This window comes from Pseudophryne corroboree, chromosome 4, assembly GCF_028390025.1.
Source record: "Pseudophryne corroboree isolate aPseCor3 chromosome 4, aPseCor3.hap2, whole genome shotgun sequence".
NCBI classification, from domain to species: Eukaryota; Metazoa; Chordata; class Amphibia; order Anura; family Myobatrachidae; genus Pseudophryne; species Pseudophryne corroboree.
Genome location: NC_086447.1, coordinates 609,887,150 through 609,904,913, shown reverse-complemented (window position 1 = coordinate 609,904,913; position 17,764 = coordinate 609,887,150). Strand labels below are relative to the sequence as shown.

The 17,764-nt window shown below is 46.5% G+C and overlaps 1 protein-coding gene across 21 annotated transcripts in view; it reads right to left on the bottom strand.

The window, feature by feature from the left end:
• The window catches only part of AFDN (afadin, adherens junction formation factor), an 866,421-nt gene that overhangs the window by 290,645 nt on the left and 558,012 nt on the right, over positions 1–17,764 (bottom strand). For all 21 annotated transcript variants that reach the window (XM_063917625.1, XM_063917611.1, XM_063917620.1 and 18 more), the window contains one exon: positions 7,687–7,796. In XM_063917625.1, the coding sequence (XP_063773695.1) occupies positions 7,687–7,796 (110 nt within the window). The remainder of the gene's footprint in view (positions 1–7,686; positions 7,797–17,764) is intronic.

The following is a 17,764-nucleotide window of genomic DNA, read 5'->3' as shown; positions in this document are numbered from 1 at the left end:
GCTGTGACATTGTCTGATTGAATCAGAACCGGTAGGTTTCGAAGAAAACTCTCCGCTTGTCGAAGGCCGTTGTAAATGGCCCTGAGTTCCAACACATTGATGTGTAGACAGGACTCCTGGTCTGACCAAAGACCCTGAAAATGTTTTCCCTGTGTGACCGCTCCCCATCCTCAGAGGCTCGCGTCCGTGGTAACCAGGATCCAGTCCTGAATCCCGAACCGGCGACCCTCCAGCAGGTGAGCACTTTGCAACCACCACAGGAGAGCCACTCTGGTTCCTGGGGATAGAGTTATTTTCCGATGTAAATGCAGATGGGACCCGGACCACTTGTCCAGAAGGTCCCATTGAAAAGTCCTTGCATGGAACCTTCCGAAGGGAATGGCCTCGTAGGCCGCCACCATTTTCCCCAGAAGTCGAGTGCATTGGTGAACTGACACCCTTTTCGGTTTTAGCAAGTCTCTGACCATGTTCTGGATGTCTTGGGCTCTCTCTATTGGGAGGAAGACCTTCATTTGTTCCGTATCTAGTATCATACCTAGGAACGGTAGTCGAGTTGTCGGAATCAACTGTGACTTCGGTAGATTTAGAATCCAACCGTGTTGCTGGAGCACTCTCAGAGAGAGCGCCACACTGCTCAGCAATTTCTCTCTTGATCTCGCTTTTATCAGGAGATCGTCCAAGTATGGAATAATTGTGACTCCATGCTTGCGCAGGATCACCATCATTTCCGCCATTATCTTGGTGAAAATCCTCGGGCCGTGGAAAGTCCAAACAGCAACGTCTGAAATTGGTAATGACAATCCTGTACAGCGAATCTCAGGTATTCCTGATGGGGGGCATATATGGGGACATGAAGGTACGCATCCTTTATGTCCAGAGACACCATAAACTCCCCCTCCTCCATGTTGGCTATTATTGCTCTGAGAGATTCCATTTTGAATTTGAATCTTTTTATGTACAGGTTTAGGAATTTCAGATTCGAAATCGGTCTGACCGTACCGTCCGGTTTCGGGACCACAAATAGGGTTGAATAGTAACCTCTTCCCTGCTGGTGCAGGGGAACCTTGATGATCACTTGCTGTATATACAGCGTTTGAATTGCAGCTAACACTACATCCCTTTCCGATGTGGAAGCTGGTATGGCCGATTTGAAAAATCGGCGCGAGGGCACCTCCTCGAATTCCAATTTGTAACCCTGGGAAACTATTTCCAACACCCAGGGATTCAGGTCCGAACTGACCCAGGCCTGACTGAAAAGTCGAAGACGTGCCCCCCACAGGTGCGGACTCCCTCATGGGAGTCCCAGCGTCATGCTGTGGGTTTTGGAGCAGCCGGGGAGTACTTTTGTTCCTTGGCACCTGACGAAGCAGGTGCTCTCTTGCCTCTGCACTTATCTCTGGCGAGGAAAGAGGATCCCCGACCTCTTTTGGACTTGTGCGACCGAAAGGACTGCATCTGATAGGGTGTTGCTTTCTTTTGCTGTTGGGGAATATATGGTAAAAAATTTGATTTACCTGCTGTAGCTGTGGAAACCAGGTCCGTCAGCCCATCCCCAAACAATACATCACCCTTATAGGGTAGTACTTCCATATGTTTTTTGGAATCCGCATCACCCGTCCATTGGCGAGTCCATAAGGATCTTCTCGCTGAGATAGACATGGCATTGGCCCTAGACGCTAGCAATCCAATGTCCCTTTGAGCATCCCTCATAAATAAGACTGCGTCTTTTATATGGGCTAGAGTTAGGAATATAGTATCCTTATCCATGGTATCAAATTGATCTGTCAGCTCATCTGTCCAAGCTGCAATTGCGCTACACACCCATGCTGACGCAATCGTCGGTCTTAACACAGCACCCGTATGAGAATAAATACCCTTTAAGGTAGTTTCTTGCCTGCGATCTGCAGGGTCCTTAAGGGCCGCTGTGTCAGGAGACGGTAGCGCCACTTTCTTGGACAAGCGCGTCAGGTCCACAGTGGGGGGTGATTCCCAAATCTCCCTGTCCTGCTTAGGGAAAGGGTATGCCATAAAAATTCTTTTGGGATCTGCGGTCTCTTATCCGGAGTCTCCCAAGCTTTTTCAAAGAACTCATTTAATTCATGAGATGTGGGAAAATTAATAATCTGTTTCTTTTCCTTAAATATGTGTACCCTTGTGTCGGGGACCGAGGGTTCATCCACAATATGCAACACATCCCTTATTGCCACAATCATACCCTGAATGGTTTTAGTCACCCTAGGGTGCAATTTTACTTCGTCATAGTCGACACTAGAATCAGAATCCGTGTCGGTAGTAGTGTCTTGTGTTAAGGGACGCTTTTGAGACCCCGACGGGCCCTGTGAGTCGGTCCAATCTGAGGATTGACCGCCTGATGTCCCCCCTAAACCAGCCTTATCAAGCCTTTTATGTAAAGATGCCACACTTGCATGCAACGTATGCCACATATCCATCCAATCTGGAGTCGGCACAACCGACGGGGACACACCACTCATTTGCTCCACCTCCTCCTTGGAGAAGCCTTCCGCCTCAGACATGTCGACACACACGTACCGACACCCCACAAACACAGGGAGTTACCTATAAGGGGACAAAACCCCAACCAGGCCCTTAGGAGAGACAGAGAGAGAGAGAGATATGCCAGCACACACCCAGCGCTTAAAAACACTGGAATATATGACCAGATAGCGCTGTTATATGTTTATATAATTATAATCTCCACTCACTGCATCGCCAAAGTGCCCCCCGCCTCTTTTTTCCAGCCTGTGAAGCTCAGCAGGGGAGAGAACAGGGAGCCAGCGTTTTCTCATGCAGTCTCTGTGGAGAAAATGGCGCTGGTTAGTGCTGAGGATCAAGCCCCGCCCACCCGACGGCGGGCTTCGGTCCCATCAACTTTCTATAAAAAAATGGCGGGGGTTACCGGATTTACTATGCCACAGCCTAATCCATACTTATCAATGCCAAATATGAGGAATATTGCTGCCCAGGGCGCCCCCCCCAGCGCCCTGCACCCTTCAGTGCCTGCGTGTGTGTGTGTGTGTGTGTGTGTGTGAGACTGGGAGCAATGGCGCGCAGCTTACCGCTGCGCGCTTACCTCATGAAGATCTGATGTCTTCTGCCGCCTGATGTCTTCTTTGCCTTCTCATACTCACCCGGCTTCTATCTTCGGCATCTGTGAGGAGGACGGCGGCGCGGCTCCGGGACGAACCCCAGGTGAGACCTGTGTTCCGACTCCCTCTGGAGCTAATGGTGTCCAGTAGCCTTAGAAGCAGTGCCCAACTTAACAAGCCAGCTCTGCTTCTCTCTCCTCGGTCCCACGATGCAGGGAGCCTGTTGCCAACAGGACTCCCTGAAAATAAAAAACCTAACAAAATTATTTTTCCACAGAAAACTCTGGAGAGCTCTCTGCAGTGCACCCATTCTCCTCTGAGGTCTGGAGGAGGGGCATAGAGGGAGGAGCCACTGCACACCCATAGTCAAAGTTCTTTTTAGGTGCCCTATCTCCTGCGGAGCCCGTCTATACCCCCATGGTCCTTACGGAGTCCCCAGCATCCTCTAGGACGTAAGAGAAATTAACGGGCAGGGTCAAACAATGGAATAGATCAGCCTGGGACTGGTCACATTTAAAACAGGAGTAGGATGCTGAAAGCCCAATCATAACCTAGGAGGAGACAGGTAGTATCTACTGTATGTAGTAAATTTAGGAACATCTCTGTATACAGTACATGGTAGAGGAAAGCATATGACATGACCCAGCAAGAGCCTTTAATGAATCAGAGAGCTGCAGCTCAGGAGTCTGGACCGCCTTGAGAAACAGAATATTCTAAAAGAAGTTGTAAACGTCTAAGGGCCACAGAAATCGCCCCTCTACTGTTCTGGTGATTGCTGGAAAAAGTTTGTCTACAGGATTCAAGAGTCAGCTTGAGAAAAGTGGTGAATTGTCAAACTGACGTAATGTTGAGCAAAATGAAAATCCAAATGGTATGCAGCCAATACAGGAAACTTCTCCGTTGCATTCCGGAACGTAAGAGGCAGTTTAGTTGATGTGTTGACCATAAATCCGATATTAACTACCCCCCTCCAATATTCCAGATATTAAAAGGGTGCCTATCTTGGCCCTCCTGAAAATCAGGGTTAGACATGAAAGGGAGACAGAGAATTATGTGCATTTAAATTATGTTTGTGGCAGTGTGTGCCACGATTTCCTGTTCTGCCAGAGCAATGGGTTTTCCTTCACATGAATCGGGACCTCAAGATCATAAAGGTGTAGAAACGTTATCAAATCTCTCCATTCCAAAAATTCCCTCTCCAAGGACATATTTGTACAGTACAGACTTCCTGATCATCTAGCCAATCTTTGGGGTAATGTAAGAGAGCCTCTTGGGAGTAACACTGTACATTTGGTAAATTAATACCACTGTTCGATTTGGGTTGCTGTAATTTCAGTAGTCAATACAAGGCCTTTTCCCTTGCTAGATGAAATGCCAACAGAGAAAGTGAGCATGCAGAACATCTTTACAAGTTAATGGCAATGGTACAACCTATAGTAATTACAATAGGGCAGGGAAACACATTTTGATAAGTATTGCCTGCCAATGTATGAAATGAGGATGGATCTCCAGCTCAACAAAGATCCAACGGATGAGTAAAATTAAGGATAGAGAGAAGGCTCAGGTTTTGTGGGATTGGAACAACAGATAGGTAGTCTGTTCGTCAGGATAGCGAGGCAGCATCCGTTCCAGAGAGACAGGGGTTGTCACAATCCAAATAAAGTGCAGAAGATTTTGCCCAATTGGGGAAATGTCCAGTTTCACTGTCAAACTAATGCAATTTATCGATTAAGTGAGTCAGAAGGGTTGGAAATGCATAAAGGATTATGGTGGTCATTCCGAGTTGATCGCTAGCTGCATTCGTTCGCTGTGCAGCGATGTGCTAAACCAGTGCTATCCTGATTACATGGAATGGGATCATCCTGGGAGGACATATCCTCTGCAGCATATGACACAGTGTCCCTGGACATAGCTAAAGGAGACCACCAAATACTACACACACACACACACACACACACAGGGGAGGGCAGACAGAGTCCCCCCCTTCCCCCAAGAATGGCAAGAGAGACACAGAGATTGAAGCCAACCCACACACAGCGCTTTTAACTAAAGGGAGACCCCTTTTCAGTACTGTGCACCTTAATAGGATACACATTTGTATTGCAGCCTCCCGCCCCTTCTTCAACCCCCTGGTACCATTTACAGATAGCTGGAGTTTCTGTGGAGGGACCTGTTTCTCCTGATCAGCGCTGTGCAGGCAGGAAAATGGCGCTGAACGCTGCTGGGTCCGCTCTGAGAAGCTCAGCACCTAAAATGGCACTGTCTTCCCGCTCTTCCACTGATTATACTGGCCTGAGGATTGAGTGCTGGCTGAGATCCGGGGACCCTGACAGGCTTTGGACCAGTGTAGGGTATATCGCTGGCTCAGGGCGCCCCTCACAGCGCCGCACCATGTACTGCTGAGTCTTCGGGAGCGCAGATAATACTGCCGCCATCTTCACACCAACCCTCCCCCCCCCCCCCCCGCTTGCTAGAGGGGTCGGTGCCTCACTAGCCACTGATTCTTCGGCTCTGTAAGGGGGTGGCGGCATGCTGCTGGGGCGAATGATCCCCTGTGACGGGGAACGATCTGACCCCTCAGGAGTTCAGTGTCCGTCAGCGGAGTAAGTGGCTCAGACCCCACAGGGAGGACACTACTCCCCCCCCTTAGTTTAAATAACTGTAAAAAAAAAACTTTTCTAGGGAAACCCTGGAGAGCTCCCCAAGCTGTGACCGGCTCCTCCGGGCACATTTTCTAAACTGAGTCTGGTAGGAGGGGCATAGGGTGAGGAGCCAGCCCACTCTCTCAAACTCTTAAAGAGCCAATGGCTCCTGGTGGACCATTCTATTCCCCATGGTACTAATGTGGACCCCAGCATCCTCTAGGACGTAAGAGAAATCGTTACACAGGACACTCGGATTAGAAGAGATAAAATTTCATACACAACGAAGGAAAGGGTTCTTCACAGTAAAGATTTGGAATTCTCTGCCAGAGTAGATAGTAATGGTGGACTCTGACAATATGTTTAAAAATAGATTAGATAATTTCCTAGCGGAAAGAAATATCCATGGCTACAGCGTTTAAAGGTGAAAAAATACAGAGCATGAACTATAGCTGTTATAATACAGGTTGAACTCGATGGACATTCTTGTCTTTTTTCAACCTCATTAACTATGTTATCCATGTTATGTTACTATGTATGTAGGGCTTTCCTCCATGTTATCTATAGATTATATATATATATATATATATATATATATATAAAAACATTTGAAAATGTGAGTATGTATGTTCCAGCATAACTCTGGAATGCCTGTAGCAATTTACACCAAACTTCGTGCACATATGACTTACAATCTGGAAAAACATACTTTGGGGTTAAGCACCCCTAGGGGTGGGGGTGGGAAGTGGGTGACATGTAAATATCCCTAGTTACGGGGTCGCAGAGATGAATAGTGAAATGCCCGGTGCCGTTTAAGTCCAAGTTCAGTCTCCATCAGTATGGGAGATGAGACAGAGGCGGGGCGGGGCAGAGGAGGCGGATTATTTCCCTCAGCGCCATCTTTTTGACAGCATCAATCCGGGGAAGGTCCGCCTGGAGGTGCGGCCTGACAAAGATTGGCAGCGGTGGGCAGAGCAGGTCCTGTTGTAGGTCTAATTCAGGCATGTCCAAACTGCGGCCCTCCAGCTGTTTTGAAATTGCATATCCCAGCATTCCTTGACACAGTTTTGCTGTCAGAGAATGCTAAAGCTGTGTCAAGGCATGCCGGGATGTGTAGTTTCTCAAGGTCTAATTAGGTCTAATTACTTTACCAGGAAGTCCTTCAAAATGAAAGTAAAGGGGGGTACTCACGGAGCGATCGCTGCTTAAAATCTAAGCAATCTGACTAGATTGCTTAGATTTTAAGCACGATCGCTCCGTGTGTAGCCCCCTCAGCGATAGCGATGCGCAGCCCCGCGCATCGCTATCGCTGCTGCTAGATTGGCCTGCATGCAGGCCAATCTAGCGGGTCGCTCACTTCACCCGCTGGGTGAAGTGAGCGGCCCACCCCGTCTCCCCCCGCACGCTCAGCACAGATCGCGCTGTGCTGAGCGCCGGGAGAGATGTGTGCTGAGCGGTTCGCTCAGCACACATCTCTCTGACATCGGCCAGTGAGTACTGGCCTTTACACGCACAGAAATACTTGAAATTCTGTAGCAAAGCACAGTTATTCAGCTAGTATTCAATAAAAAGCAGGGGATCAGAGGATGAATGTCCTCATGCTCATAATTGCCCTGAATTCAGGGCAATTATGACCATGAGGACAATCATTAGACCACCGTGGCAGCAATGATGAGTAAAAGCATATATTTGATCCTCTGCTTTCTATTGAATTCTGCATAATGTTTTTGCACTTTATTGGAATTATATTGTTCTTGGATGCATAAATGTGTTCACATTAATCTGGAGGTGCTGGCTCTTCTTTTGTACATTTACATATATACTGTACATACATATATACATGTACTCTATATCTATCTATCTATCTATATATATATACACACACACACACACACACACACACACACACTGACATCTTGATTTTATTTATTTTTTACCTGCTATCCAGTCCACGGGGTTCTTGTTGCTTATCTAGTCGAACAATTGGTTTTATTATGCCACGTTCTGCAGTACTTGGTGTCCTATCACTGTCCAGTTTGATAGTGACCTAAAGTAAAACAATAGCCACACGGTTTATGAATTTAGGTAGAAAACAGATCTTGCTATAATTGTCATATATTTAGTCATTTTAAAAATAGAGCTCTGGAAATGTGCAAATGTTTTATCTTAAATGCCCAAAGCTGCAGTACAGCTCTAAAGCTGGGTACACACTTGTCCAATCGTTGGGAGATCCGACTCCCGACCGGCAGGTTTGCCCTACATTGGACAAGGCTGTCCCCTCCACCGACCGACCTGCACATCTGAGTCTGGTACCACCACAAACAAACAAATTTACTGCTAAAAAGCGCCTAAGTGAAAGCGAGATCTATTCTTAGTCCCTCATTCGCTGCTGTAAAGGCAATGTGTTTATACCTTGAAGAAAACAGGACAATAGAAAAGAGAACAGCAGAGCTCGTGGGAACAAAAATAGATCTAAGTAAATGGAGAGCTGACAAACTTATGTCTAAAACATTTATTCAGTCTGACAATTAGACACAGTGACATCACAAAAACATTAATATATTAAAAAACATATAGTGAAAACAATTATGAAAAGGTGAGTAACTGTAATAATTGTTCACTGGATGACCGCAATCAAATGAATATCAAATTGTGTCCGCAGGTAGGTATCAATCCACAGAGCGTAGCAGTTATCTAGTTGCTTATAAAATGAAGCTCAATACCGCTGAAGATAGAAATGCTATTTATTTAGCAACTGTTGCACTCTCTGTTGTATGTAGCCAAGAATAGTTACAAAGTGTCCAGGCAGGGGTTACTTTGTGCACAAGAGTAAACTTTTAGTGATCAATTAGCTAAGCTCTCAAATTGTGTATATAGAAAGCAGTGATAGTTCACTGAGTGATAAGTATCTGACGCGTCAGAAAGCCGATGGAACAAATAGCCGATATTTAATTACCTCTCCCGTGGGCTGGCGACCCCAAGCGCCCTGTGTTGGTGAGGGGAGAGGAACCTGCGGCAGACTTGCTGGAATAAGCCGCGAGGTACGGTGGGAATCTTCACTCAGAATGATGGAAATGGCCGCTCCAGAGCTGGGAGTAGAACAGGTGATTACTGCCGCATAAGTAGTGCGGGAGCCGAGCGGTAAAACCAGTGTCAATTAGGGGAGGAGTCTTGACGCATTTCATTACAGATCACGTGACTTTTTAAAAAACGTGACTTTAAAAATGCAAGTACTCCCCAGGTAATATTGTATTTTTAACTACTGGACTGGAGTGCCGGCATAGCCCCGGGCTTCAGCACGGGCCTTGGGGGTCCCCACTTCCCTGGGAATTCCTGGCCTGGGCTGACTAGTTAGAGGGGATGGATGTATGCTTTGGACACGGGGACCCATCAAATATGTCCCCTGGCATTAATCAATGGTGGACAAATGTGTCCACTAGCATTACTCCCCTGCTAGTGGAGCCCGGTGCTGGTTCTGAAAATATGGGGGATGCCTACTTCCCCATTTTATTAGAACCAGGGTCAGCTCCAAAAACTCGGTGCTGATTCATTACCTACATGTTTTGTTCCCCATATTTTTTGGACCAGTGATGACTAAAAAGACCGAGGCTGATTATGCCTTCTGGGCAGTACCCAAATATAATAATAATAATAATAATAATAATAATATATATATATATATATATATATATACACACAGGTTGAGTATCCCATATCCAAATATTCCGAAATACGGAATATTCCGAAATACGGACTTTTATGAGTGAGTGTGAGATAGTGAAACCTTTGTTTTTTGATGGCTCAATGTACACAAACTTTGTTTAATACACAAAGTTATTAATAATATTGTATTAAATTACCTTCAGGCTGTGTGTATAAGGTGTATATGAAACATAAATGAATTGTGTGAATGTACACACACTTTGTTTAATGCACAAAGTTATAAAAAAATATTGGCTAAAATTATCTTCAGGCTGTGTGTATAAGGTGTATATGTAACATAAATGCATTCTGTGCTTAGACTTAAGTCCCATCACCATGATATCTCATTGTGGTATGCAATTATTCCAAAATACGGAAAAATCCCATATCCAAAATACCTCTGGTCCCAAGCATTTTGGATAAGGGATACTCAACCTGTATATATATATATATATATATATATATACACACATACACACACACACACACACGCATACATATACACTCTCACCATTCCTCCTTGACCATTATAATAGGATTTTAATTACCTACCGATAAATCCTTTTCTCGTAGTCCGTAGAGGATGCTGGGGTCCACATTAGTACCATGGGGAATAGACGGGTCCACTAGGAGCCATTGGCACTTTAAGAGTTTGAGAGTGTGGGCTGGCTCCTCCCTCTATGCCCCTTCTACCAGACTCAGTCTAGAAACTGTGCCCGAGGAGACGGACATCTTCGAGAGAAGGATTACACAGATAGTGGCGAGATTCACACCAGCTCACACACAAGGCAACCCAATTTAACTAGCTTGAAACATCAGCAACGGCTGAACAGGATTGCTTACCAAGTAACAAAACAGTACTTACCAACAACTAAGCAGTACTGAACTAAATAACCACTGCAGCATCACGAAGCGCTGGACGGGCGCCCAGCATCCTCTACGGACTACGAGAAAAGGATTTACCGATAGGTAATTAAAATCCTATTATATATGTGTGTATATATGTACGTATATCCCAACGTGTACCTTCTCGGGTGCCCTCTGTATTAACTATTTGGCCAACAGTCATTCATAGCCATTCACGAATTAGCTGCACTCTGGACTGAAGAAAAAACTACAACAGCAGCATCTTCATATCGTCGTTTCAGTTTACGTCCTAGAGGATGCTGGGGTCCACATTAGTACCATGGGGATGTACCAAAGTTCCCAGAACGGGAGGGAGAGCGCGGAGGCTCCTGCAGAACTGATTGACCAAACTTAAGGTCCTCAGAGGCCAAAGTATTGAACTTGTAGAACTTTGCAAACGTGTTCGACCCCGACCAAGTAGCTGCTCGGCAGAGCTGTAAAGCCGAGAAACCCAGGGAAGCCGCCCAGGAAGAACCCACCTTACGAGTAGAGTGGGCCTTAACAGACGTAGGACACGGCAAGCCTGTCATAGAATACGCATGCTGGATAGTGAACCTGATTCAGCGAGAGTTCGTCTGCTTAGAAGCAGGACACCCAATTTGCTTGGGATCATACAGGACAAATAGAGAGTCCGATTTTCTGTGACGAGCAGTCCTCTTCACATAGATCTTTAGATCCCTTACAACATCTAAGGACTTTGATGAAATTGAGGAGTCAGTTGCAACTGGCACCACAATAGGTTGGTTGATATGAAATGCCGACACAACCATCGGGAGAAACTGCTGACGTGTCCGAAGTTCAGCTCTATCTTCATGGAAGATCAAGTATGGGCTTTTACATGATAAAGTACCATACTTAGACACGTGTTTAGCAGAGGCTAAGGCGAACAAAGTGATAGCCTTCCACGTGAGAAACTTGATCTCGGCCTCATGTAGAGATTAATACCAGTCTGACTGGAGAAAACTGCAACACCACGTTGAGATCCCAGGGCGCCATAGGCGGCACAAAGGGAGGTTGGATGTGCAGAACTCCCTTCAAAAAAGTCTGAACCTCAGGGAGGAAGCCAACTGTTTTAGGAAGAAAATGGATAGGGTCGAAATCTGGACCTTTATGGATCCTAACCTCAGGCCCATATCCACACCTGCTTGCAGAAAGAGGAGACACCATCCCAGTTGAAAATCCACCGTAGGAAACATCTTGGATTCACACCAAAACACATACTTTTTACAAATCCGATGGTAATGTTTTGACGTCACTCCCTTCCTAGCCGGTATCAGGGCAGGAAAAACCTTTTTCGGAATGCCCTTCCGAGCTAAGATCTGGCGTTCAACCTCCATGACGTCAAACGTAGCCGCGGTAAGTCTTGATAGGCGAACTGCCCCTGTTGCAGAACGTCCTCGTGAAGAGGAAGAGGCCTTGGATCCTCCAGTAGTAATTCCAGAAGATACACGTACCAAGCCCTTCTTGGCAAGTCCGGAGCAATGAGGATCCCCTGAACTCCTGTTCACTTTATGAGCTAGAGAATCATTGGGATGAGTGGAAGTGGAGGGAACACATACACTGACTGGTACGTCCACGGAGTTACCAGTGTTTCCACCGTCACTGCGTGTGGGTCTCTCGACCTGGAACAGTACCTCCGAAGCTCCTTGTTGAGGCGAGAGGCCATCATGTCTATTTGAGGTACGCCCCATTGGCTTATTACCTCTGCGAACACCTCCGGGTGGAGGCCCCATACTCCCGGTTGGAGATCGTGTCTGCTGAGGAAGTCTGCTTCCCAGTTGTCCACTCCCGGAATGAAGATTGCTGACAGCGCCACCACATGCTTTTCTGCCGAGAGGATGATTCTTGTTACCTCTGACATCGCAGCTCTACTCTTCATTCCACCTTGCCTGTTTATGTAGGACACTGCTGTGATGTTGTCCGAATGTAAATGGCCCTCAATTGCAGAACGTTTATTGGAAGGATAGAATCCTGACTGGACCACCTTCCTTGGAAGTTTTCCCCTTGGGTGACTGCTCAACAACCTCTGAGACTTGCATCCGTGGTTAGAAGGATCCAATTCTGAATCCCGAACCTGCGGCCTTCGAGTAGTTGAGAAGCTTGCAGCCACTAAAGAAGTGAAATTCTGGCTTTCGGTGACAGGCATATCCGTTGGTGCATGTGAAGATATGATCCCGACCATGTGTCTAGGAGATCCAGTGGGAAGAACCTTGCATGGAATCTTCCGTACTGAAAAGCCGAAACCCGGGCTGGCTTCAGGAGCTCGCGGACCATTGATTAGATAACCAACGCTTTCTACACCGGTAGAAACACGCTCTGCACTTCTGTGTCGAATATTATCCCCAGGAAAGCAGTCACCTTGTCAGCTCCAAATGTGACTTTGGAAGGTTCAGGATCCACCCATGATCCTGGAGTAGTCGAGTTGAGAGAGCAATACTCTGCAACATCTTCTCCTTGGAAGCTGCTTTTATCAGCAGATCATCCAGATATGGAATTATGTTCAATCCCCGTTTGCGGAGTAGCATAATCTCCGCCATGACCTTAGTGAACACCCTCGGTGCTGTGGAGAGGCCAATGGCAGTTCTAAACAGAAGATAGATCCCAATCAGTGAGCCACAAAAAGCAGCCCGAAAAATGAGTGGTTAGAAGTGTCAACAACAATTCCAATTGACATACAAGATACAATAGTTACCACCCTGTATTTCAGGCGCTTTTTCAAGCAATCGCCAAGTGGGAGTTAAGTCTCTTGGGATACAGGAACATATGTCCTTTGAAATAAAATACACAGCTCAATAAAATAAAGGGAACACTAAAATAACACATCCTAGATCTGAATGAATGAAATATTCTTATTAAATACTTTGTTCTTTACATAGTTGAATGTGCCGACAACAAAATCACACAAAAATTATCAATGGAAATCAAATTTATTAACCCATGGAGGTCTGGATTTGGAGTCACACTCAAAATTAAAGTGGAAAAACACACTACAGGCTGATCCAACTTTGATGTAATGTCCTTAAAACAAGTCAAAATGAGGCACAGTAGTGTGTGTGGCCTCCACGTCCCTGTATGACCTCCCTACAACGCCTGGGCATGCTCCTGATGATGTGGCAGATGGTCTCCTGAGGGATCTCCTCCCAGACCTGGACTAAAGAATCTGCCAACTCCTGGACAGTCTGTGGTTGGTGGATGGAGCGAGACATGATGTCCCAGATGTGCTCAATTGGATTCAGGTCTGGGGAACGGGCGGGCCAGTCCATAGCATCAATGCCTTCATCTGGCAGGAACTGCTAACACACTCCAGCCACATGAGGTCTAGCATTGTCTTGCATTAGGAGGAACCCAGGGCCAACCGCACAAGCATATGGTCTCACAAGGGGTCTGAGGATCTCATCTCGGTACCTAATGGCAGTCAGGCTACCTCTGGCAAGCACATGGAGGGCTGTGCGGCCCGCCAAAGAAATGCCACCCCACACCATTACTGACCCACTGCCAAACCGGTCATGCTGGGGGATGTTGCAGGCCGCAGAACGTTCTCCTTGGCGTCTCCAGACTCTGTCACGTCTGTCACATGTGCTCAGTGAGGACCTGCTTTCATCTGTGAAGAGCACAGGGCGCCAGTGGCGAATTTGCCAATCTTGGTGTTCTCTGGCAAATGCCAAACGTCCTGCACAGTGTTGGGCTGTAAGCACAACCCCCACCTGTGGACGTCGGGCCCTCATACCACCCTCATGGAGTCTGTTTCTGATCGTTTGAGTAGACACATGCACATTTGTGGCTTGCAGGAGGTCATTTTGCAGGGCTCTGGCAGTGCTCCTCCTGTTCCTCCTTGCACAAAGGCGGAGGTAGCGGTCCTGCTGCTGGGTTGTTGCCCTCCTACGGTCTCCTCCACGTCTCCTGATGTACTGGCCTGTCTCCTGGTAGCGCCTCCATGCTCTGGACACTACGCTGACAGACACAGCAAACCTTCTTGCCACAGCTCGCATTGATGTGCCATCCTGGATGAGCTGCACTACCTGAGCCACTTGTGTGGGTTGTAGACTCCGTCTCATGCTACCGCTAGAGTGAAAGCACCGCCAGCTTTCAAAAGTGACCAAAACATCAGCCAGAAAGCATAGGAGCTGAGAAGTGGTCTGTGGTCACCACCTGCAGAACAACTCCTTTATTGGGGGTGTCTTGCTAATTGCCTATAATTTCCACCTGTTGTCTATTACATTTGCACAACAGCATGTGAAATTGATTGTCAATCAGTGTTGCTTCCTAAGTGGACGGTTTGATTTCACAGAAGTGTGATTGACTTGGAGTTACATTGTGTTGTTTAAGTGTTCCCTTTATTTGTTTGAGCAGTGTATAACACAGACAGTGTGATACTGTGATAACAAATGAAAGGAAAAAATAGAAGGAGGTCCAGACTCGTACCCAAAATGGTGGTCTACTCAGGTAGGCAATATGTGCCTTATATGGAACGGATCACCGGCTCAGGAGGATCTCAACCCTTCTATAGTTCTTAGGTGGTGTCTCCTGGAGTGAGAAGGATCTAGGACCTAGAATCCAAATTTTTGGCAGCGCACCGTTGAAAATAACCATGCCATATCCTATAATAGATGCAAGAGGTAGAAGGCTTTCTTGCTTTAAAAATCGTCTAGATTACCTCTTGTGAAAACTCTTTAGCCTTTAATATGGATGATTCAAGAGCCACACTGTCAAAGACAGTCGAGTCAGATGTTTGTAGAGACAGGGACCGTGAATCAGCAGATCTGGACATTGAGGCAATAGGAACGGAGCATCCGTGTACAGCCTAAGCAGATCTGTGTACCAATTTTTTTCTGGGCCATGCCGGAGCTATTACTATCACGGCGCCCCCCTCCTGTTTGAATTTTTTAATCATTCTGGGTACCAGAGAGATTAATAATCCAGATGAAAATTACATCTCACAGAGCTCTTGACCCGTACAAAAGTACCTTGTTGTTCTGATGAGAGGCCATCAGATCTACTTCGGGTAGACCCCATTTGTTTACCAGTACCTGGAAGCTTTTGGGTGCCTGCTGAGAAAGTCCATTTGCTAATTTAGGACTCCTGGTATGAACATTGTTGACACGGCTGGATGATAAAACTCCATCCATTTTATTGTTCATCTCACCTCCTTCACTGCCATTCGACTTTCAGTACCTCCCCGATGATTGAGGTACGCAACTGCAGCGGCATTCCGAACGAATCTGAATTGGCTTGCCGTAGAGTATTCCTTTTGACTGGATGAGTGACATGTATATGGCCCAAAGCTCCAGAATGTTGACCAACAGACAACTTTATTTCCTGGACCACCGTCCCCGGAACGAGTAGTGACCTGTCACCGCTCCTCAGCATTGAAGACTTGCGTCTATTGTCAATATTTCCCAATCTGTGATCCAAAAGGGACGACATTTGTCCAGAGTCCGACGCACTTCCTGAGGAAGGTTTTTATCATGTGATGCTTTCCGTTCCAGTTGGAGAGAATCAGATGTTGAAGGGGTCCCGAATGGAATGGAGTATATTCCACCGTGTTGAAAGTCGAGACCATTGACACCAGGACTCGCATTGCTGCATCGATGGATATTTTCCGATTGTGTAGCAATTTCTGAACCCTCATCTGTAGTGAGGTTATTTTGTTTAGAGGTAAAGAGATTCTCTGAATACTGGTATCCAACACAGCTACCAGATGTGTCATCTCTTGCGACGGGACTAAGGAGGACTTTGCCCAATTTATGAGTCAGTCGTGAGCCTGCAAACAGGCTATTGTCACTGGGAGATGGCGAAACAGAGGTTACTGAGACTGAGCCAGTATCAACAGGTCATCCAAATATGGGAAAATCCGTATTCCCTGATGATGGTGAGCTGCCATCACAACCATAACCTTGGTAAATACCCTTGGATTGTAGCCAGTCCAAATTGTAGAGCCTGAAACTGGAAATGCTGTTGTAAGATAGCAAACCTGAGATAGCACTGATGGGAAGGCGCTGTAGGTACATGGAGGTAAGCATCCTGAATATCCAGGGACACCATGAAGTCTCCTGGCTCCATTGCCAGAATAATAGAGCGTAAGGTTTCCATATGGAACCGAGGCATCCAGATGTATTTGTTCAATTTTGAGAATGGTTCGGTAGGATCCATTCGGTTTCTGAACTAGAAACAGGTTGGAATAGAAACGTCATCCCCTCTGTGCAGTAGGAACTGGCACTATCACTCCTGACTAGTAATTTTTTCACTGCCACTTGTAGAGCCAGGGCCTTCGATTCCACAGGAGATGGGCTGGTACAAAAAATATTTAAGGAAGATTCTTCCTGAAGGAAAAAGCGTAACCATGAGACACCACTTCTTGCACCCAGTTATCTGTGGTGGAATTTTTCCAAACCTGTACAAAAAGAAATCGGCCTTTATCCATGGATCCCCCCAGGTGGAGGCCCGAACCATCAAACTGATGGCTTGTCTTCTTGTTCAGAAGCTGGGCGTCTGGTTGACCATGTTTGTTTGTTTTTTGTCCATTCCTGTTCCTAGTCTTACCAGCTCTGTCTGGCTAAGACTGTTTGTTCGGACAAGGTTAGCTTTTGTGAACAAGCAAAGGAGATGACAGCTTGCTTTCTTGAACAAGGCTATCCATAATCATTGTTAGAAAAATCCCTAATGGAGGCATGTCAGAGAGACAGAAGCTCTCTTCTCTCTCAGTCTGACCAGGCTAATTTATCTAAAAAACATGATAATATTATGGGTAATGATATTCTTCCATTTATAAGTACATATTATATCTGTGCTGATGAAATTAAGAAAATCATCTTTAAAAACTTCGAGCTACTCAAACTTGATCAGACTTTAAAATCATGCCTTGGAGACAAACCAAAAGTCGTATTTAAAAAAGCTAAAAACCTTAAGAATCACCTAGCACCGCTTCCGGCAGCGCATGGAGTAGCAGCACTCCTCTCAAGCTCCGGTGCCCGCCACTTATTTACACGGCGAATAGCCTTTTTAGGCTACCCTACCGCAACCACCCACCTCCTCAAACCTCCTGGGGGTCCCCCATCCACTGTATGGAGAGGTACCTGACCGGCAACATGCCCCAGAAGCAGCAGAAACCGGGAAGGGACGGGGACAGACCTGCCACATCCAAGATGGCCACCGCAGTTGCTGTTAATCCTGGACATCCAGACACTGCCAGCTCCGTGGAACTACAGGTACAAAAGCAGCTCCGCAAGGCTCCTGCCAGCGATATAACACCAAATACTGCACATAACCCTCCCTTATCCTATGCTGACATTGTGAGGGCTGTAAAAGAGACAGTGCAACCTTTATTACAGGAGCAAGCTCAGACGCAGGCAGCTGCCTTACAACAAGCAGTGCTAGATATAAAAAGCCAATATAAGCAACTCACCAAGA